This window comes from Platalea leucorodia (assembly GCF_965183815.1).
Source record: "Platalea leucorodia genome assembly, contig: HAP1_HAP1_SCAFFOLD_54, whole genome shotgun sequence".
In the NCBI taxonomy this organism is placed as follows: Eukaryota; Metazoa; Chordata; class Aves; order Pelecaniformes; family Threskiornithidae; genus Platalea; species Platalea leucorodia.
The window spans coordinates 203,231-225,785 of NW_028121453.1; the positions used below are offsets into that span (position 1 = coordinate 203,231).

Genomic DNA, 22,555 nt, shown 5'->3' on the forward strand with positions numbered 1-22,555 from the left:
TGTGCCCCAGGCTGAGGCCATTGGTGCCCATTTGGGCTGCAGCCCCTCAGCTTGGTGCCACCAGGGCCAACCTCAGACTTGTCACAGCTCTTGCACCCAAGATCCTGTGCAAGCCAAGGCTTTGCTTCAGAGCGGAGACATGCTGGCGTGGATGGCAGATGGCAATGTGAGGCTGAAATGAGGGGCCCTCAAGGTGACCAAACCCTGTGCTCCCCAATGCCAGAGAGAAACAGGTTTGGACTGGGCGGCCCTGGCAGGAGAGGGCTTTGCTGTCTGCAATGTCACTGCAGCCCAGAGAGGCTGTGGTGGAGGTGAAGCTGATCTCCAAGCAGGACAGGTTGCTGCTGAAAATATCCTTGACTATGGACATTGTGTGATCCAGGCACACTGTGAAAATCATTCACCTGTGTCTCGATTGTATCATCAAGGAGGTGAATAAAGGATGGGGGTAAGAAGAATCAGCAGCATATAACAGTGTTGGCATATGAGAGTTGTGATGTGCCTCGTATTCATGCACTGCCTGCATCTCCTGGATAGACATGGGACAGACCTTGTCTCCCTGCAGCGGTGCCATTCAGTCACGTGCTCATGCACCCCAAATCTATCTGAGATGCCCTGGGGTGTCTGTTATGTACCAGCCTGGGATGGGGACAGCTGTCCCGTGGGTCCTGCACTGCCCAGCCAGCTGGACGCTCCGGTTGTGCTGGGCAGCTTTGGCATCTGAGGTAGGACTACAGGCCTGCATTTGGCCATTAAGCTGAGCGGCTGCCCTGGACTAGCTTAGGCAATGTAGGGATGTCCATTGGAAACCTTTGGTTACACTTAGTGGAGATACAGCTGATGGAGAAGAGAAAGACAGACTGAGCTCCCCTGTGGCACGTGACTCCGTCTGGTCAGATGAATACCTCTGTCGGCTGCCCTAAGCATACTGAGGAGGGACAGCTTGGGTTGTCCTGTCATCGTTTTCTACCATTTCAGTTGGCCAAAGGGATTCCCCACCAGCCGCCAAGGCAATGCCCGCAGATGCCGCCCTGTCTCTCACAATTGCTCCATTAGAGCTTGGAGTTTCCTGCACATGTCCTGAACCACCTCTGGCAGCTCCAGTGTCACCAGGCGTTTGCATCGGAAAAGCTCACTCCTGGCCTCTATCCCCATCATTAACACAGCAGCTTAGAGAAGGAGCTCCCAGCTCTTTTGTGCAGCCGAGCTGAGGCAAGAGGCATCCCACCTCCTGTGGGTCTGTGGGGTGCACTGGAGAAGCTGAATGCCCCTCTGGCCTCAGGAATACTGATGAGAGCTGAGATGCTGACGTTGACTTGGCTCAATCCCTGCCCTGCCCAGGTGGCAATGATCCCCTGCCTGTCACTGCCCACATGCCCTGCCTGACCATGGGAGAGGAACGGGGGTTTCCAGAGGGGAACGTTGACACCTCCCGTAGCTCCGCACACCCTGGCAGAGCAATTCCCACTGCAGGAATGAGTCTGTGCAGTGTTTAGGGAGGGAGAGTTGGTGGTGACTTCAGTCTGCTTCAAGTTCTGTTCCCCAGGAGAGACCCTGCTGCCTTTCAGGAGCTGTCAGCCCTGGAGCCCCAGGGACACCTGGAGGGCTCTGGGGGCAGGGGCTGGGGGTAGGAGGCAGAGAAAGTGCTGCCTTGGGCTGGGCCTCTGCTGCTGAGCTGGGCTGGGCTCCTGGGAGGGAGGGAGCTCCTGGCAAGTGGGCAGCCCTGCAGAGAGACAGCTCTGCCCAGGAGCAGCTCCTCTGCAAAGCGCAGCAGGGCTGAGGGCCTGCAGGCACCGATGGGGACAGGAGCGAGGCAGAGAGAGGGTAAAGGCAGTCTGGGGTGCGAGGACAGTGAGAGATCATTGTGGAAGAAATCTTCCCAGCCCTTGACACAGTAAGTCTCTGGCAGCAGGGTAAAGAAGCTGCAGTTCCTGGAGAGATCTCCAAAAGCTGGCACATCCCACAGCCTATGGGATCTTTCAGGAGGACTCTCACAACTTCTCTGGTGTGGAGGAGGAGGACATGCTCCAAAGCAGGGCTCCCCTGCCGCACCGTCAGAGGCACAGGGCATGACGGCTGCCTTCTTCCAGGAACGGATGAAGGGGTGTGAAGGTGGGTGTGCAGCCAGAGGTGCCCAGGGCCGTCCTTCCGAGCAGGGTCCCTGCACGCCAGGGGCTGTGTGCTGGGGCAGGGACTCTGTCACCTGCCAGGGTCAGCACTCAGCCTGCCCAGGGAGCTGCCCATGGCGCTGTGGGGAGAAGCTGTGGGTAGAAGGAGCGATCCTCGGCAGGGCAGGGTCCTTCTGCTGTTGAGAGGGTGCTGTGTGGGTCAGGTTTGCTCTCAGCTCCAGCTCACCCCCACGCATTTCTGAGGGAACTTTTCAAGATGGAGTTCCTGTAAGGGCAGGTGTCTGTCTTTTGAGGTTTCTCCTCTTGGTTGGCTGGGTGGGCTACACATAGCACCAGCATCACCTTTCCAGTCTCATTGGGGTTTGTGGGACCTGCTCTTTAGCCCCTGCACACACAGAGAGGCTGCAGGGCAGAGCTGGGCACACAGGGGCTGAGATGGGGTCTGTGAGCACTGGCAGGGAAGAGACGTGGGGCCAGAGCAACAGCTCGTGGCAGGGACAGCTGCAGGCAGTAGAGATGGGCAGGAAAGGAAGGACCTGCTAAGGGACGTCCTGTTGCAGGGGAGATCTGGGCACCTCCCGGCCACCCCTGCAGTGCAGATGCCTTCCCTGAGCAACCCCTTCATCTCTCCTCTCCCACCCAGCACAGCCCTCGGCCCTCACGGCCATGGGGTCTCGGGTGGGAGTCACCTCTCTGTCCAGCAGAGCAGCAGAAGAGGCGAAGGGCATCCCTCGTGCCATGTCCCCATTTCCCACTCACCAGCAATCGGGCTGAGGGCAACTGTCCTGCATTATCACTGTCTGGGAGGTGGCGTGCACAGCTGGGTAAGGGTAACGCTGTCCTGAGGGTCCGTCTGCCTCCCCCCTTGCTTCTTTCAGCCAGACCCTCACTGTATTTTTCCTCATTTCTCCACCTGCCCATTCTAAAGTCATCTTTTTAGTGCTGTCAGACTCCCAGGGGATGGGAATTTCAGCTGCAGAGTCACACACTGATCTTGTTTGTCCATTCATGCAGGCATGTCGATGGGAACAAGCGTCCCAGCTTTCCTCTAATCTGTGGGGCTGTGGGCAAGGCAGCCTGTGGGGCTGGGGAAGGAGTCACTTTTCTCTTCATGAGATGCCAACATTAAGACAATTGGCTATCAGCTCCTGAGGGTGTCCTTCCAAGCTGTCAGCTGCCTTCCAGCATGCAAACCTGTCCCATAGCACCTTTGTGTTCTCTGGAAGCCCCATGGAGAAATGCAGAGACTCTGTGGCTGAGGAAATGCTGTTGGGTTGGTGAAAGGAGCCCTGAGTGTCCTGGGCTAGAAGTGGGGTGCTGAGACCGTGAGCAAGGCTGACATATTTAGTAGTCTGCACTGGATCCCTCTGCTCTCAGCAGTGTCTGGTTGCGTAACATAAGAATGTACTTGCCCTCCATCTCAGGAAGGTGCAAGCCCAAGGCAGCTGGGGACGAGACAGAGGGAGGGACCAGATGCCCTCACTGCACTGAGCCACAGGCAATCATCTTGCCTCGCAGAGCTCACTCTGTTCTCCATGAGAGCAGCAGAAATGCAGAGGGTTTCTGACATCCCAGGACAATCCCTGGAGAGATGGGGGCAACGGTAAGAAACCCCAAGCCTCTCAAACTGCCTTCTGCTATGCCAGTTCCTTGGCACTGGCAGTGCAGATGCTGACAGGCCATTCTGTGTTAGGTGTGGTTTCATCTGGCAAAGTCAAACACCTGGACTTGCCCCTGCCCCCACCATTCCCATGACCCCACTGCTGCAGAGCAGGGCTGACTCCTCAGCAACCAGCGGGAAAGGGCCCTGCTCCTCATGGAACATTCTGCCAGCACCAACCAGAGCTCCAGCCACAGACCTGAGGAAGGTCTCCTGGAAAATGAAAAGGGGGTGTGTGCAGCATGAGCAGAGTCTATGGGAAAGGGCTTTGATTTTGCTCAGAGAAGTCTCTGCTAGCTTACTGTATTTTCCTCCTTGAACAGTCCCCATGCCAAAGTGAAAAAATGTCCAACGGCAGCTCCATCACCCAGTTCCGCCTCCTGGCATTGGCAGACATGCGAGAGCTGCAGCTCCTGACCTTCTGGCTCTTCCTGGCCGTCTACCTGGCTGCCCTCCTGGGCAACAGACTCATCATCACTGCCGTAGCCTGTGACCGCCGTCTCCACACCCCCATGTACTTCTTCCTCCTCAACCTCTCCCTCCTCGACCTGGCCTCCATCTCCAACACTCTCCCAAAATCCATGGCCAATTCCCTGTGGGTCACCAGGGCCATTTCCTACCAAGGGTGTGCTGCCCAGATCTTTATGCTCGCCTTCTTGATCTCAGCAGAGTTTTCTCTCCTCACTGTCATGGCCTGCGACCGCTACGTGGCCATCTGCAAACCCCTGCACTATGGGACCCTCCTGGGCAGCAGAGCTTGTGTCCACATGGCAGCAGCTACCTGGGGCACTGGGTTTCTCAGTGCTGTGCTGCACACTGCCAATATATATATTCCCTACCTCTCTGCCAAGGCAATGTCCTGGACCAGTTCTTCTGTGAAATCCCCCAGATCCTCAAGCTCTCCTGCTCAGATGCCTACCTCAGGGAAGTGGGGCTTCTTGTGGTTAGTGCCTTTTTATTCTTTGGGTGTTTTGTTTTCATTGTGGTGTCCTATGTGCAGATCTTCAGGGCCGTGCTGAGGATCCCCTGTGAGCAGGGTTGGCACAAAGCCTTTTCCATGTGCCTGCCTCACCTGGCTGTGGTCTCCTTGTTTGTCAGCACCGGTATATTTGCCTACCTGAAGCCCCCCTCCATCTCCTCTCCATCCCTGGACCTGGTGGTGGCAGTGTTGTACTCAGTGATGCCTCCAGCAGTGAACCCCCTCATCTACAGCATGAGGAACAAGGAGCTCAAGGACACCCTATGGAAACTGGCCCAATGGACGCTGTTTCACAAGCAATAACGTGCCTCCCCTTCTTTGCACATTTCCCAGAGTTTATCTTAGGCCGCATGTCTGCTTTTTTGTCTTATTATACTCCTGCTTATAGAGAATTTTCTGGGCTTATACTACTTGTCTTGAGGCTTGCTCTTATTGTGTCTGACCCTTGTACCACACTGTATCACATGTGGCCTGTCAGATAGCAGCTCTTCAGTACAAAGGAATCTCCTAGGTCCAGTACATGAAGGCTGGGCTCTCCCTCCAAAGCTGCTGCCAAGAAAATGTCCAAGGAATTGGTGTTTTAAAGAGTCTGATCTCCTCTTGTTCTCAGTGTTTTGGGAGTTTAACTCATGGTACTATTGGGTTACACTGAGCCAAGCGCTCTGGATTTATAAGCTCTCTTTTTGGTGTCCAATGGGAGAGGAGATGGCCCATGAGCTCCCTTTCTCTCCTCAGGTTTCTTCATGTATGACAGGAGTGATGGCATATACCAGACTCTCTGGAAATGAATTTGGAGGGGTGAGGAGAGGAGAGGATGGGGACTCACCATGTGCCCTGGGGCTGGAATGAATGGAGGCTCAGAAGGTGAAACACACTCAATGCTGAAGTCCTCCAAAATTCAAGCACTAAATCAATGTATCCACGAACAATGGCTCTGCAGTGCCATGGGAGTCAGTGAGGACTCAGAGTCCAGAGGGAGGGGAGCCTGGAGAGATGCAGGAGCTGCCTGAGGAGGCCCAGGGCCAGGACTGCCATGCTGTTCTGAGGAGTGCGGCTGGTGGAAGCAGAGGAGGCGATAAATGCAGTCAGGTATGGGCATCACCTACAATATGAATTCAGGAGAGCCGGAGAGTTCCTCGCCTGTTTCCTCATGGCCTTTGGGGCCAGCACCAGCCTTGGGGTTGATTGGGAGCCTGAGCCCCCCTCTCTGCCCCCCAGGAGCTGCTGTGCCCTTCAGAGGGGCTGGGGCTGTGGGGAGAGTGCCCAGAGCTCTGCAGCACCCTGTGGTGGACGCTACTGTGGGGTCAGCCCAGACTGGGCTGGGCTGGGGAGAGGGCAGGGGTGTTGGGGAGAGCTGGGGAGGGGCTGGGCTGGGCTGGGAAGCACCCGGGAGAAGAAAGCCCCAGTGTAGAGCTAAGCTGTGTGAGTGTGCAGGGTGGGGGCACCCAGCAGGGTGCTGACAGTGCAGAGTCAGGCATCATGGTGAAGGAAGCAAGGCACCGAAGGTGCAGAAGAGAGCGGCCAGGTCTGTGCCATGTTCCCTGGACATCCTAGGGAAGCTGCCCTGGGAAAACTGTCCCAGATCAGTCCCACACACCAGCCATTTCCATCTCTCTTGGGACATCCCAGCCCAGAGAAGGGAATTTTGCTTCATGGTCAGCTCTGTCCTCCTCCGGGGCTCCGTGATGCCCAACTCCACCATCAGTATTAAGAAAAAGGGAACCAGTTACCTACTGACACTTATTACATACAAGTCCCACAGCTCTTGCCACAGCTGCTCTCTCAGCCAAGCCACTTCTCAGACAGATGCAGCTTGAACAGGTGCTCATGGTCTTGTCTCAACAACTACTGAATATCTCCATTGAGTGAGATCCCTCAACTGTCTTGGGTCCTTCCTCCAGTGTTTGACTTGGAGGGATTTCTCAAAAACTCAGCACTCTCAGCCTCTCCTTGTCCATAATGTGCTCCAGGCCCCAGCCACCCTTCTGGCCTCTGCAGGACTTGCTCCAGTCTGTCAGGGTCTTTCTTGTGCTGGGAAGCCCCATGCTGGATGCAGCAGTCCTGATGTGGTGGTCCTGTAGAGGGTTAGCCTGGCCAGCAGCCAGACACCCACCCAGCTGCTCACTCACTCCACTGCCTCAGCAGGACAAAGGGAGAAAATAAGATGGAATAACTCATGGGTCAAGATAAAGTAAAGGAGATCAGTTACTGAATACCATCATGGGTAAAGACCCGTTGACTTGGGGAAGATCAAATTCATTTGTTGCCAATTATAAAAAGATTTGGATTGTGAGAAACAATGAGAAAAATATTAAAGACCATTCCCCTCACACTTTCTCCCAGGCTCAAATTACTCCATTGTTCCCAGTTCTTCTACCTACCTCAACACCACGAGGAGCAGGGGGGATGGTGCAGAGGGGGTTAACAGTCACTACAGAACATCTCTGCTGCTCCTTCCTTCTCACACTTCTCCCATGCTCCTGCTTAGGTCCTCTCCATGGGATCCCACCGTGTTTGTGGTCAAGGCTAGGTGTTGTTCCTTTCTTTCTCTCTTACTTTTCTCCTTCAAACTCACACAATCATGGAAATGTTGAGATTGGAAGGGACCTCTGGAGATCATCTAGTTCAACCCCGCAGCCGAGGCAGGGTCAGCTAGAGCAGGTTGCTGAGCACCTTGTCTAGCTGGGTTGGGACCATCTCTATGGATGGAGACTCCACAACCTCTCTGGGAAACCTATTACAGTGTTGGACCACCCTCACAGTCAAAAAGTGCTTTCTTGGGTTCAGATGGCATTTCATGTGTTTTTAGCTGTGTCCATCGCCCCTTGTCTTGTCTCTGGGAACTACTGAGAAGAGCTTGGCTCCCTGGTCTTCATGCTCTCCCATCAGGTATTTATACCATGAATAAGATCCCTCTGAGCCTTTTCTTCTCCAGACTGAACAATCGCACATCTCTCAGCATTTCCTCCTATGAAAGATGCTGCAGTCCCTTAAAACAGCTTTATGGCCTTTGCTGGACTTGCTTTTGTAGGTCAAGAACTTTATTGTAGTGAGGAGCCCAGCACTGGACACAGCACTCCAGATGGGGCCTCCCCAGTGCTGAGTGGAGGGGAAGGGTCACCTCCCTCCATCTGCCAGCAAGGCTTTTCCTAATGCAGCCCAGGAGGCTGTTGGCCTTTGCCGCAAGGGTTCAATTCAGATCCTGCTCAGCTGCTTCTCCTCCGGGATGCCAAGATCCTTCTCTGCAGAGCTGCTTTCTGTCCAGTCAGCCCTCAGCATGATGTCCACAGTGTGGCTGGATCACAGGCTGTCCTCCCCCAGGGACTTTCTCAGCAGCACCTTGTCCTTCTTGCAGATCAGCTCCACCTCTGGCACAGGCCCCACGGTGCTGCAGAGTCACCTGGCACAGCAAAGCCCTCTCCTGCCAGGCCTGCACAGCCCAGGCCTCTTGCTCTCTGCCCTTGGGGACTGCAGCTTTTGCTCTCCATGGGGGAACCTCATCCATCATTATGGCACCACCTGCCACCCACTCCAGCATGCCTCTGCTGGGAAGCCAAGCCTTGCCACACACGGGCTCCCATCTCTGGGGACCAGGTTTCCATGTGACAAGTCTGCCCTTGGCCCTGGTGCCACATCTGAGGTGCTGCAGCCCAAATGGGCACCAAAGCCCAGAGCCTGGGGCACAGAGAGCAGGAGCCCCGTGTGCCATCACGGAGCTGTGACATCAGGGGAATAAGAGGTGAGGTGGGGAAGGACAGCTCCCATGGCTTTTGTGCTGGATGGAGATACAGCGTCTTGAGGAGAGACTGAGAGGGGAGATGAGAAGTGGGGCATGATCCCAATGGATGTGATCAACAAAATAATGGCTATGTCTCCAACAACCAGCAAAAAGGAAACACAAGCTTTCTTGGGCATTGTGGGTTTTTGGAGAATTCATATTCCAAATTACAGTCTCATCATAAGCCCTCCCTATCAAGTGACCCAGAAGAAGAACAACCTCAAATGGGGTCCTGAGCAACGACAAGCCTTTGAACAAATTAAGCGAGGTCGACCCCTGGGCTTTTGGAGTCGGGGATACAGAGGATCTGAGGCCCACCACACTCCAACTGAAAAAGAGATATTGGCAGCATATGAAGGGGTTTGAGCTGCTCCAGAAGTGGTTGGTACTGAAGCACAGCTCCTCCTGGCACCCCGACAGCCAGTGTTGGGCTGGATGTTCAAAGGGAGAGTCCCTTCTAGACATCATGCAACTGACGCTACATGGAGTAAGTGGGTCGCACTGATCACACAACGGGTTCGAATAGGAAACCCCAGTTGCCCAGGAATCTTGGAAGTGATCATGGACTGGCCAGAAGGCAAAGATTTTGGAATATCACCAGAGAAGGAGGTGACGTGTGCTGAGGAGGCCCCACTGTACAATAAACTGCCAGAAAATGAGAAGCAATATGCCCTGTTCACTGATGGATCCTGTCGTCTTGTGGGGAAGCATTGGAGGTGGGAAGCTGCTGTATGGAGTCCTGTATGACAGGTGGCAGAAACTGCTGAAGGAGAAGGTGAATCGAGCCAGTTTGCAGAGGCGAAAGCCATCCAGCTGGCTTTAGATATTGGTGAATGAGAAAAGTGGCAAATGCTCCATCTCTGTACTGACTCATGGATGGTGGCAAATGCCCTGTGGGGATGGTTACAGCAATGGAAGCAGAGCAACTGGCAGCACAGAGGCAAACCCATCTGGGCTGCCGCATTGTGGCAAGATATTGCCGCCCGGGTAGAGGACCTGGTTGTAAAAGTACGTCACGTAGATGCTCACGTACCCAAGAGTCGGGCCACTGAAGAACCTCAAAACAACCAGCAGGTGGATCAGGCTGCTAAGACTGAAGTGGCTCAGGTGGGTCTGGACTGGCAACAGAAGGGTGAATTACTTCTAGCTCACTCGGCCCATGACACCTCAGGCCACCAAGGAAGAGATGCAACACATAGATGGGCTTGCGATCGAGGGGTGGACTTAACCATGGACACCATTGCACTGGTTACCCATGAATGCGAAACATGCGCTGCAATCAAGCGAGCCAAGAGGTTCAAGCCTCTCTGGTTTGGAGGACGATGGCTGAAAGATAAATATGGGGAGGTCTGGCAGATTGATGATATCACACTCCCACAAACCCACCAAGGCACGCGTCATGTGCTTACAACGGTGGAAGCAACCACCAGACGGCTGGAAACATGTCCTGTGCCCCATGCCACCGCCCGGAACACTATCCTGGGTCTTGAAAAGCAAATTCTATGGCAACATGGCACCCCAGAAAGAGTTGAGACAGACAATGGGGCTCATTTCTGAAAGAACCTCATAGACCCCTGGGCCAAAGGCATGGCACTGAGTGGGTATATCACATCCCCTATCACGCACCAGCCTCTGGGAAAATCGAATGGTACAATGGACTGTTAAAGACTACACTGAGAGCAACGGGTGGTGGGACATTCAAACACTGGGATACACATTTAGCAAAGGCCACCTGGTTAGTCAACACTAGGGGATCTGCCAATCGAGCTGGCCCTGCCCAATCAAAACTTTTACGTACTGTAGAAGGGAATAAAGTCCATGTGGTGCACATAAAAAATATGCTGGGGCAGACAGTCTGGGTTACTCCCGCCTCAGGCAAAGGAAAACCCATTGGTGGGATTGCTTTTGCTCAAGGACGTGGGTGCACTTGGTGGGTGATGTGGAAGGATGGGGAATTCTGATGTGTACCTCAGGGGGATTTGATTTTGGGTGAAAATAGCCAATGAACTGAATCGTATGATGTGAATTGCTAAATGATAGTGCATGTCATCACTTCTATGGTGGCTATATGCCATACCAATGGTATTACAGTAAGAATCACCCAGATTAATGAAGAATGAACTTTGATGAAACCAAGCGAAGTGCAGCAGTGATGGAACCAGAACTGACTTCAGCATGCAACAATCCAAGACCACACACCAGCTCTCCTGCCCTGAAAGGCTGTTATGACAGATAAAGCCCAAAGTCATGGACTCAAGGAACCCAACGGACATTTTAGAGGCATGGCCCATAGACCAAGGGAATGATATCTGTGTGTATATATTAAAAGACAGGAAAAGTGGTGGCAATTAATTGAAAGGTATTGGAAAGTATGGGACCTGGGCACGACGTAGATGGTATAGAATAAGGGGTGGATACTGTCCTGGTTTCAGCTGGGACAGAGTTCATTTTCTTCCTAGTAGCTGGCAGAGTGCTGTGTTTTGGATTTAGCCTGAGAATAACGTGACAGCACACTGGTGTTTTAGTTGTTGCTAAGTAGTGTTGGACTCGATGATCCGTGTGGGTCCCTTCCAAGTCAGGACATTCTATGATTCTGTCATTCTAGTGCTTATATTAAGACAAGGACTTTTCAGCTTCCCATACTCTGCCAGCCAGGAGGTGCACAAGTAGCTGGGAGGGAGCACAGCCAGGACAGCTGACCCCAACTGGCCAAAGGGCTATTCCATACCATATGATGTCATGGTCAGGATATAAACTGGAGGGAGTTGGCCAGAGGGCAGTGATCACTGCTCGGAGACTGGCGGGGCATTGGTCGGTGACTGGTAGGCGGTTGCATCACTTGATTTTCCTGGGTTTTGTTCCCCTCTCTCTCTCTTATTGTTTTCCTTTTCATTACAGTTTTTTTTTTTTTAAATTTAATTTTATTTTTTTTCCATTATTAAACCATTCTTATCCCAACTCACGAGTTTTCTTACTTTTGCTCTTCAGATTCTCTCCCTCATCCCACCGGCTGGGAGGAGGGTGAGTGAGCGGCTGTGTGGTGCTTGGTTGCCAGCTGGGGTTAAACCACAACAATCCTGCTGTGTTCCTCTTCCATTAAATGCCAGGGACATTGCAGTCTCCAGTGAGACCCAGGCTTCTACATCCAGGGACTTCATTTGGATGCTTAGAAAAGACTAGGCCAACTGTGGGTTTCTCATCTCCCACCACGGTGTCACCTTTACTGGCCCCTCCTCTGGCCCTCGCTCACAAGGGCTCACCCAACTTGTCACTTGCCCCACAGAGGAGCTCCATCCATGGAGTTAATTTCTTCACTTTGAGGGAGCCCCACTCCTGATCCTTCCAGCCTGTCTCTCCTGAAAAGCCTGTACCCATCCATTGCAGCACCCCAAGCCGTGTGACTTGTCCCATCATGCCTTGGCAGTTACTCCATGCATGTCAAAAAGCACAGGCTCCAGCTCATCCTGGCTGTGCCCCTGGCTGAGGGCATCAGTGCACATTTGGGCTGTAGCTCCTCAGCTGTAGCTCCAGGCAAAACTCTGACTTGTCTTACGGAAACCTGGTACCCAGCGTCCGAGAAGCCCTGTTTGCAAAGGCTTTGCTTCAGAGCAGAGACGTTCCAGAGTGGACATCAGATGGAAACATAAAGCTGCAATTGGATGCCACAATAATGAGCAAACCCTGCTGTCCCCAAGGCCAGAGGAAAATGGGGCTGGGAAGTGCAGCCCTGGAAAGAAAGAGGTTTATTTCAGTGGTGTCTCTGCTGCCTCTTAGGGCCTTTGGTGGACGTGAAGGTGATCTCCGTCAATGACAAGGTGCTGCTGTCAGGCCAATGTGAAAACTCTTGGTCCGTTCCTTGATTGTATCATCAAGGGGGTGAGTAAAGGCTGGTGGAGAGATAAAACAGCAGTCTGAGAACATAGGCACACAAGTGGAGACCCCAGTGTGATGTGCCTTGTGCTCCTGGCCTGCCTTACATCTACTGGGTAGAGAAGGGACGGACCTTGCCACACTGCAGTGGTGGCAAAGAGTTTCTTGCACAAAGGCACCGAACCTGTCTGCAAGGCTGTCTGGGGTGTCCGACACACACTCGTTCTGAATGGGGATGGCTTTCCCGTGCTGTACCTGCCAGCCACATGTAGGTACGGGTGAGAGCCTTGGCATCTCACAGAACACTACAGACATCTATTTGGACATGAAATCGAGTAACAGTCTGGAATTTGATTAGGCAATGTGGGGATGAAAACCATCATTACAGGCAATGGAGATCTAGTCAACCCAGCTGATGGAAAAGACAGAGCAAAGCTTAGTTCTCCCTGTGCTACATGACATCATTTGGTCAGATGGCAGCATAGGCTGCCAAGAAAGTAGTAAACAGGGACAAGTGCAGTTGCCTTGCACGTGCCTTGGACAACCCCTGGCACCTCAGATGTCAGCAGGTATTTCATGTGAACAGCCAAGTCCCGACCTACATCTTCACCAGTGACCACAGGAGCTGAGACAAGGAGCTCACATGCAGGTGCCTATTTAATGCCCACCTGAACTGAGGCAAGAGGAATCCCACCTCCTGTGGGACTGTGGCAGGCATGGGAGGGAGCTGAGTCCCCTTCCAGTGCTTAGCAATAGAAACACAGGATGAGATGCCTCCTCTGAGTCTCAGCCTCCAGCTGAATCCCGTCCCTCATCAGGATTAAAGAAGATCCCTGCCTGTCATTGTCTGGGTGTCCTACTTAATGGTAAGACAAAGGGGCGATTTTTAGACCTAAGCCCATCTCTGATAGGAGAAAGGACACTGCTGGAAAGAAATCTCTCTCCCCAGCTGAGGGAGGGAACATGAGTGATTGCTCCAGCCTGTTTCACAGCAGGTTCCCCTGGAGCCCCAGGGACACCTGGAGGGAGCTCAAAAAAGAGAGAAAGTGCTGCCTTGGGCTGGGCCTCTGTTGGTCAGGTGGGCCGGGCTTCTGGGACACAGGGAGCTCCTGGCAAGTGGGCAGCCCTGCAGAGAGACAGCTCTGCCCAGGAGCAGCTCCTCTGCGAAGCGCAGCAGGGCTGAGGGCACTGCCTGCAGGCACCGAGGGGAGAGGAGTGAGGCAGAGAGAGGTTAAAGGCAGTGTGGGGTGGAAGGAGAGAGCTGAGCTTGTTCGGAGAGAAATCTTCACAGCATTTGACACAGTAAGTCTCTGGCAGCAGCGAGATTCAGATGAGTATCCTGGAGGGGTCTTCCAGAGCTGGCACATCCCATGACTGATAGGACCTATCAGGATGTCTTTCTTGGCTTCTCTGGGGTGGAGAAGGAGGACATGCTCCAGAGCAGGGCTTCCCTGCCGCACCATCTGAAGGAAAGGTCATGATGGCTGCCTTCTCCTGGGGATGGCTGCAAGGGCGTGAAGCCGGGTGTGCAGCCAGGGGTGCCCAGGGCCGTCCTTCAGAGCAGTGTCCCTGCACCCCAGGGCGCTGTGTGCCAGGGCACCAGACGCTGCCGCTTCCAGGGTCAGCACTCAGCCTGCCCGGGGAGCTGCCCACAATGCTGCAGGGAGAAGCTGTGTGTGCAAGCAGTGACCCTGGGCAGGGTAAGACCGGGTCCCTCTGTTGAGAGGGTGCTGCATGGGTCAGGGCTGCCTACAGCTCCAGATTACCCCCAGGGAATTTCCAAGGGGACTTTTCAAGAGGAAGGTCAAGATGAGGATTACCTAAAAGGGAAGGAATCTCTGCTTTCTCTTTGCCACTCTTGGTTGGCTGGGTGGGCAGTGGGAGATGGGAATGTATTTCTCTGCTCTGGAGAAGGCACTGAGACCCTGCTTCTCACTGGGACTTGTCTGAGCTTCTCCTGAGCCCCTGCACATACAGAGATGCCCCTGGGCAGTGCCCTGCTGCCAGGAGATGTCTGCAGGGCAGAGCTGAGCACAGAGCGGGTGGGATGGGGTCTGTGAGCACTGGCAGGGAGCAGACTTGGGGACAGAGAAACAGCTCCTGGCAGGGACAGCTCCAGGCAGCAGAGACATGGGCAGGGAGGGAGAGGGAGCTGCTCCCATGAACACCATGGCAGTGGGGATTCAGGCACCTCCCTGCCATCCCCTGCAGCACAGACACCTTCAGGGAGCACCCTCCTGCTCTCCTCTCCCACCCAGCACAGCCTTTGCCCCCAGGGTCATGGGGTTTCAGGCTGTCTTCTTCTTGGCAGTGAGGAGAAACGCCTGAGTGCCTGTGGGTCTGTCCCTGTCCTTCCTCCCATGGCAGGAGCATTGGGACATTTCTCTGTGTTTCCCCTCCTGTCCTTGCTGCCTTTGTCCCCACCTTACCTGGGGGCTCCGGGCACTGCAGTGTGTGCAAACACAAAAAAACCAAAAAAAACAAAAAACCAAAATCCCTTTGGCGCTGCTCTGCAGTTGGGTGAAATGGGAGCAACAATGCCGAAAAGCTCATTGATATCAAAAGTGGATTTAATCTGAGATCACCCCATGTTGCTATTACCTATTGCTGTAGGACAGGGCTGACCCCTCCAGAGCGCACAGCAGAGCTCCCTGCTCCACATGGCACCCTCAGCCAGCACCAACCAGAGCTCATGAAAGTCACCTGCCAAAGGTCTCCCTGAAAGGTGCAAGGCAGTCTGGGGTGTTTCCATGAGAACTGGAATAGGCTTTGCTCAGAGAACTCTACCCTAACTTCTCACTGCCTTTACCTCCTTGGGCAGGTCCCCATGCACAGAGGCAGCAAACGTCCAACAGCAGCTCCATCACCCAGTTCCTTCTCCTGGCATTGGCAGACAAACGGGAATTGCAGCTCTTGCACTTCTGCCTCTTCCTGGCCATCTACCTGGCTGCCCTCCTGGGCAACGGCCTCATCATCACCGCCATTGCCTGTGACCACCACCTCCACACCCCCATGTACTTCTTCCTCCTCAACCTCTCCCTCCTTGACCTGGCCTCCATCTCCACCACTCTCCCCAAGTCCATGGCCAATTCCCTGTGGGACACCAGGTCTATTTCCTATGCAGGATGTGCTGCACAGCTCTTTCTATTTGTCTTTTTCATTTCAGCAGAGTATTTTCTTCTTACTGTCATGGCCTATGACCGCTACGTGGCCATCTGCAGACCCCTGCACTATGGGACCCTCCTGGGCAGCAGAGCTTGTGTCCACATGGCAGCAGCTGCCTGGGGCAGTGGCTTCTTCTATGCTCTTCTGCACACTGCCAATACATTTTCCCTACCCCTCTGCCAAGGCAATGTCCTGCACCAGTTCTTCTGTGAAATCCCCCACATCCTCAAGCTCTCCTGCTCACATGCCTACCTCAGGGAAGTGGGGCTTCTTGTGTTTAGTACTTTTGTCTTTTTGGGGTGTTTTGTTTTCCTTGTGGTGTCCTATGTGCAGATCTTCAGGGCTGTGCTGAGGATCCCCTCTGAGCAGGGTTGGCACAAAGCCTTTTCCACGTGTCTCCCTCACCTGGCTGTGGTCTCTCTGTTTCTGAGCACCGCCACATTTGCCTACCTGAAGCCCCCCTCCTTCTCCTCCCCATCCCTGAATCGAGTGGTTGCTGCTCTGTACTCGGTGATGCCTCCAGCAGTGAACCCCCTCATCTACAGCAGGAGGAACCAGGAGCTCAAGGAAGCAATGTGGAAACTGATGACTGGATGTTCTCCAGGAGCTATAGAGTGTCCATCGTCTTCAACATATGACTCATAATGTAACTCATAACAGGCCCAGCCTTTCTTGATTAATTCTTGTTGTTATCATTGTTGTTGGGTAAGTTTTTTCTTTTCTTGCTTTTTTAACTTGTGATAATGTTGTCCACAAAGAAATGTGGACACCCCACTTCTACTTCATTCTCTTCCTCACTAGTCTGACCCACCGACTGTGTCAATAAGGAGCTATACTCCTTCTCTAATTAAACAAAATAAATGTACTTGCATTGACTTGTCTGTCTGAGACCCAAGCAACTAAAACTGAACCAAATATTCTTCCTCATAGGTGGAGAAAGGGCAATGGGGCCATCATGCACTCCCCCATATCTACGGAATGGGGAACATTCCCAGCCCATAGGCAAATCTCTTCCCTCTCTCTCATGACCTGCATAGTGTTTGTGCTTGAGAAAACCCTCATCATCATGCACGTGGCGGCAAACCAGCATCTGCACACCCCCATGGGCTTCTTCTTGGGCCATTTGTCTTCCCTGGAGATCTTCCACAGACCCACCACCCTGCGCCAGCTGATGGCCAGCTGCATGACTGGGGACAGCACCATCTCTGCTCATCACGGTGCTAGTATTGTTTCCTGCACCTTTTGCATGCACTGAGTGTTTAGTACTGGTGACCACACCCTACGATCAGTACTGGGCTGTGTGCCACCCCCTGCTCTCTACAAGACTCATGAACCAGCAGGTCTGTCTCCAGAGGGCAGCTGCCCCTTCACTAGGGGCATTTCTGTCATCTACAGTCATAATTTCAGTCGTGTCCCAGATACAGTTGTGTGGTCCCAGGGGAGCGGACCACTTCTTCTGTGATTTCACCCCATTGCTGGAGCTCTCACGCAGTGACACTGTGACACTCGTGCTCTTTGCTCTCATAACCTGCTTTTTAGACCCCATCCTCCCCTTCCTGTTCACATGGTCATCCTGTGTGCATCAGAGATGCCTCCCCGGGGCAGCTCTCCCATCCAGCGTGGGCAGGCAGAAAGCCTTCTCCACCTGCTCCTCTCACCTCACTAGTGCCACTGTTTTCTATGACACCCTCGGCCTTGGGGGTGTGATGCCCAGAACAGCCCTCCTGAGACAGTTTGACAAAGCCCTTTTTCTCCACCATCCTCACATCCCTCTTCAATCCCTTCATCTAAGCCTGTGGACTAGAAAGGTTGGGGGGCACTGAGAAAAATGCTCAGGGAAGCTGTGAGCTGCGCAGAGAAACCATTGGAGCTGTGGGCCTGCAGGAAGAAATCACTTCTGGCTCTCTCCTGAGCCAGCCCAGAGGACCTGGACTGGCGTGTGCTGTGTCCTGGGCACTCCCCTGCAAGGGTGGGATATGAAGAAGGCTTTTGGTGGAGCAGAGAGGTGCTGGTGGAGCTGGCTGGTGGAGCTGGCTGGTGTCATCATGAGACCTCTCTCAAACATCTTGGAAGGGGCAGAGAGATCAGGGAGGTTGCAAGGTCCTCAGAAAAGGCAAATATCAAAGCCATCCTCAAGAAGGGCAAGAAGGAGGACTGGGAGTGTTACAGGTTGGTCAGCTTCACCTCAGCCCCTGGGAAGGTGGCAGGGCAAATGCTCTTGCAGCTATCTCCATCACTTGAAGGACAAGAAAAGGATTGCTGAACCCATGGGGGAGGGGAAAGAAGGGCATGCTGTGTACCTGGACTTTTGCAAGTCCTTGCATGTGGTTTCCCATGGTCTCCCTAGAGCGGATTGTTGACATCTGGACTGAAGAAGTGGATGATGCGGTGGGTGGGAAGTTGGCTGGACGATCAGGAACAAATCTGTCAGTGGTACAAAGTCCTCCGAGGAGCCAGATACTAGCAGCATCCCTCAGGGATCAGCAAAATTTGTTTAAAAAGTCATGAAAAGCTGGAAATTAAGACTTTTTCAGCTATTACATAGATTTCTTTTTCTGAACTCCTTCCAGTACAGGCTGGGACCAGTCCCAGTACAAACTGGATCCCTTTAAACTCTCTCAGTACAGAGTGGGCCCTGTCCCAGTACAAACTGGTTCCCTTTAATGCCCTGCAGCAGAGACTGGGCCCTGTCCCATTATAAAATGCATGCCCTGATCCCCTCCCAGTACAGACTGGGCCCCCCCTCCCAGTACAAAGAGAATCCCCTGAACTCCTTCCAGTACAGACTGGGACCAGTCCCAGTACAAACTGGAACCCTTTAACCCCTCTCAGTACAGACTGACCCCCCTCCAAGCAGAAACTGCGTCCATTTAACCACTCCCAGTAAAGACTGGGCCCTGTCACATTATAAACTGGATCCTGTTAACCCCTCATGGTACAGAATGGACCCTGTCCGAGTCCAAAGAGGTTCCCTTTAACCCCTCCCAGTACAGACTGGGCCCCATCCCAGTACAAACCTGATCACTTTACCTCTCCCAGTACAGACTGGGCCCCCTCCCAGTACAAAGTCGATCCCTCAAACACCTCCCAGTACAGAATGGGGCCTCTCCCAGTGCAAACTGGACACATTTAATACCTGCCAGTACAGACTGGGCCCTGTCCCAGTACAAACTGGTTCCTTTTAACCCCTGCCAGTACAGACTGAGCCCCCTTCCAGTACAAACAGGATCCATTTAACGCCTCCCAGCATAGACTTTGCCCTGTCCCAGTAGAAACTGGATCCCTTGGTCCCCTTCCCAGCACAGACTGGGCCTCATCCCAGAACAAACTGGATCCCTTTAACATTGCCCAGCTCAGACTGAGCCCTGTCCCAGTACAGACTGCATCCTTTTATCCTTTTCCATTACAGACTGGGCACGTCCTAGTACAAAATGGATCCCAGGATCCCTTCCCAGTACAGGCTGTGTCCCATCACAGTCCAACCTGGGTCCCTTTAACTCCTGCCAGTACAGCCTGGGCCCCATCCCAGTACAAACTGGATCCCCTGGCCCCATCCCCATAGAGACTGGGCCCTGTCCCCGTACAAACTGGATCTCTCTAACCTTATAGACTGGGTCTCATCCCTGTACAGACCCCTAACTGCCCTCCAGACCCCTAAGAGCCCCCCTGGACCCCTAAGTGCAACCTTGGCACCCCTAAGTGCGTCCATTGGCCATACCCCTCCCTCCCTTCCCTCCACTATGCCATGCCCCATGTGTCCTCTGGCCCCAGCTGCAGCCCCGCTTCTTGACCTTCACCTTGCTGTGGGCCAGTCCCACCTCCCCCAGCACCTTCAGCCCTGGGCTGAGACTCCCCCTCACCTCATCCAGCCTTCCTTGGAGGGAAGCCTCTGCCCAGGTCTTCACCTGAGCTTGGGTGGGCTCAAGGCTTGTCCTCCTCAGGTGGTGCCAGGTGGCCATTAGATCTTTAGAAGGCCTCAAGCTCAACCTTGGGTGTTGATTGAGAAGACAACCATGCCAGTGGGAGACATCAGAAATCCTGAGATAGCTTCAAGGTCAAATCCAAGAGGAAGAAGAGAGGTTGTAGGTGCTGGAGGTCATCTAGTCAAAGCCCACCTTAGAGTGGAGACCACCCCTGGAGATACCCAACGCACGAGTGGTGTCCCTCAGGGGTCCATACTGGGACCAGTAGTGTTTAATGTCTTTATCAAGGACATGAATAGTGCGACTGAGTGCAAGTTTTGAGATGCCACCAAGCTGAGCGGTGCACATAACACCCCCGAGGGACAGGTTGCCATCCAGAGGGACCTGGACAAGCTTGAGAAGTGGGCCCATGTGAACCTCATGAGGTTCAACAAGGCCAAGTGCAAGGTCCTGCACCTGGGTGGGGGCAACTCCCAGTATCAGTACAGGCTGGGGGATGAAGGGATTGAGAGCAGCCCTGAGGAGAAGGACTTGGGGGGACTGGTAGATGAAAAGCTGGACATGAGCCGGCAATGTGCTCTCGCAGCCCAGAAAGCCAACCGTATCCTGGGCTGCATCAAAAGAAGCGTGGCCAGCAGGTCGAGGGAGGGGATTCTGCCCCTCTACTCTGCTCTGGTGAGACCCCACCTGGAGCCCTGCCTCCAGCTCTGGAGTCCTCAGCACAGGAAGGACATGGACCTGTTGGAGTGGGTCCAGAAGAGGGCCACAAAAATGATCCGAGGGATGGAACACCTCTGCTATGAGGAAAGACTGAAAGAGCTGGGGGTGTTCAGCCTGGAGAAGAGAAGGCTGCAGTAGGAGGGTAGATTTAGATTGAACACAAGGAAAAATTTTTCACAATGAGGGAAGTGAAACACTTGAACGGGTTTCCCAGAGAGGTGGTAGATGCTCCATCTTTGGAAACATTCAAGGTCAGGCTAGATGGGGCTCTGAGCAACCTGATCTAGTTGTAGAAGTCCCTGCCCATTGCAGGGGGGTTTAACTAGATGACCTTTAAAGGTCCCTTCCCACCCAAACCATTCTATGATTCTATGATTCTATGATTTTATGAATGCTATGACCAGGATTAGAGGGGGCCCTGCCTCCAGCCAGGTGGAAGAAAGGGAAAACCGGGTTTACTGGACTGTGTGGATTCGATGGCCTGGAACATGAGACCCGCAGGATTATAAGGCTCTAATGGACACCAGTACACAGTGTACCCTCATGCCATCAAGCTATAAAGGGGCAGAACCCATCTGTGTTTCTGGAGTGACAGGGCGATGACCATGGGACTGTAGGAAAGGAGTGCAGGTGCCTATTTCTAACAGACACCATGACAGAAGCAAGAGGAATCCCACATCCTGGGGGTTTGTGGCAGGCATGGGAGGCAGCTGAGGTCCCTTCCAGCCCCAGCACTACAAATCCAGCATGAGATGCCTCCACTGACTCAGCTGATTGCCTTCCCTCAGCATGGCTAAAGGAGATGCCTCCCTGGCAGTCTCCAGGTGTCCTGTCTCATGATGGGCCAAGGAAGGGGAATTCTCAGACCTAACTGTGTCCCAGAGAGCAGCAAGGCCACTGCTGCAAAGAAACATCTCTGCAGAGGTGAGACAGGCAACAGCGGTGATTCCTTCAGTCTCTTCCCAAGCAGGTTCCTGGAGAGCCCCAGGGACACCTGGAGGGAGCGCCCAGTGGGGTGGGGGCAGAGAAAGTTGCGTCTTGGGCAGGTCCCCTCCTCCGGGGCTGAGACAGGCTCCTGGGGTGGAGGGAGCTCCTGGTAAGCAGGCAGCAGGGCAGAGAGACAGCTCTGCCAAGGAGCAACTCCTCTGCCAAGCGCAGCAGGGCTCTGGGCAAAGGAGTAGGGCAGAGCGCGATTAAAGGCAGGCTGGAGTGGGAGGAGAGAGGAGAGCTGCAAGGGAAGAAACCTTTGCAGCCCTTGCCACGGTAAGTCTCTTGGTGCAGGGCAATGCAGCTGCCGTTGCGGGAAGGGTCTCCGAAAGCGTTCATAGGCTCCAGCCTGCAGGGTCTGTCAGGAGGCCTCCCAGCCCAGGGGCTCATGTTAGACCAGGGGGAAGGGGTGAAGGCAGGGTGTGCAGCCAGAGCTGCCCAGGGCATTTCAGAGGGGACTTTTGCAGAGGAAGAGCAAGGCAGGGGATCCCTTACAGCTAAAGAGCTTTCCTGAGGCTGTGCTTTCAGTTTCCTGCTGTTTCAAGACAAAGGGGAAAAGGCACTTCTGCGTTTGGCGAGGGAGCCTGAGAGTCCTGAGCTGCCACCCTGAGAGATCAGGAGGTCTGGTAGGAGCCAAGGCAACTGCTTCCATCCACTCCTCTCCCTCCAGAGAGCACCAGCATCTCCTTTGCTGGCCTCAGCAGGGTTTCTCTGACCTGCTCCTTACTGCCTGCAAGCGGGGAGTACCTCTAGAGAGTGCCTGGAACGGGGAGGTTTCTTGAGGTCAGAGCTGAGCAGACAGGAGTGGGTGATGGGGTCTGTGATCCCTGACAGGGAAAAACTGGAGGGCAGAGCAACAGTTCCCGGCAGGGATAGCTCCAGGCAGCAGAGACATGGGCAGAGAGCTCTAGGAACCTCCAACCCCAAATGGCATGGGAGGGAGAAGTTGGGAAGCTCCCTGTCATCCCCTCCAATGCAGACACCTGCCTCTGCGCAAGACCCCTGCTCTCGTCTCCCACCCAGCACAGCCTCTGCCCTCAAGGCTGTGTGGTCCAGGGCAGGAGTTGCCTCCTGTGCAGCCAGAGCTCTGGCACAGCAGAGGGGCATCTCTCCTGACACGTGGCCGCTTCCCTCTGCAGGGCAAAGGGGCTGCGAGCGACTGCCCGGGGCTTTTGCTAACTGGGAGGTGCTGTGCTCTGCTGGGTAAGGAGAAGGCTTTCCTGAGTGCCCGGCCGCCTCTCCTCTCCTTGCTTCCCTTAGGAGGAGAGTCACAGAGTTCTGCTTTGGTCCTCCACCTGCTTGTGCTGCTCTTCTTCCTGCTCATGGGGTCCCTGGCAGGAACGG

The 22,555-nt window shown here is 54.0% G+C and overlaps 1 protein-coding gene and 1 pseudogene across 2 annotated transcripts in view; both read left to right on the top strand.

Annotated features, from left to right (window-relative positions):
- The first annotated feature begins 4,133 nt into the window (after positions 1-4,133).
- LOC309603313 (olfactory receptor 14A16-like) lies at positions 4,134-5,071 on the top strand (annotated as a pseudogene). Its single transcript has one exon. The product of its transcript is annotated as an olfactory receptor 14A16-like (transcript).
- Positions 5,072-9,028: 3,957 nt separating this feature from the next.
- LOC309603314 (olfactory receptor 14C36-like) overlaps positions 9,029-22,555 on the top strand; it is a gene marked incomplete at both ends in the record, with an annotated part of 28,587 nt that continues 15,060 nt past the window's right edge. The window contains 3 exons of the mRNA XM_082338193.1: positions 9,029-9,033; positions 14,728-14,750; positions 15,238-16,065. Coding sequence (XP_082194319.1) covers positions 9,029-9,033; positions 14,728-14,750; positions 15,238-16,065 — 856 coding nt within the window. The remainder of the gene's footprint in view (positions 9,034-14,727; positions 14,751-15,237; positions 16,066-22,555) is intronic.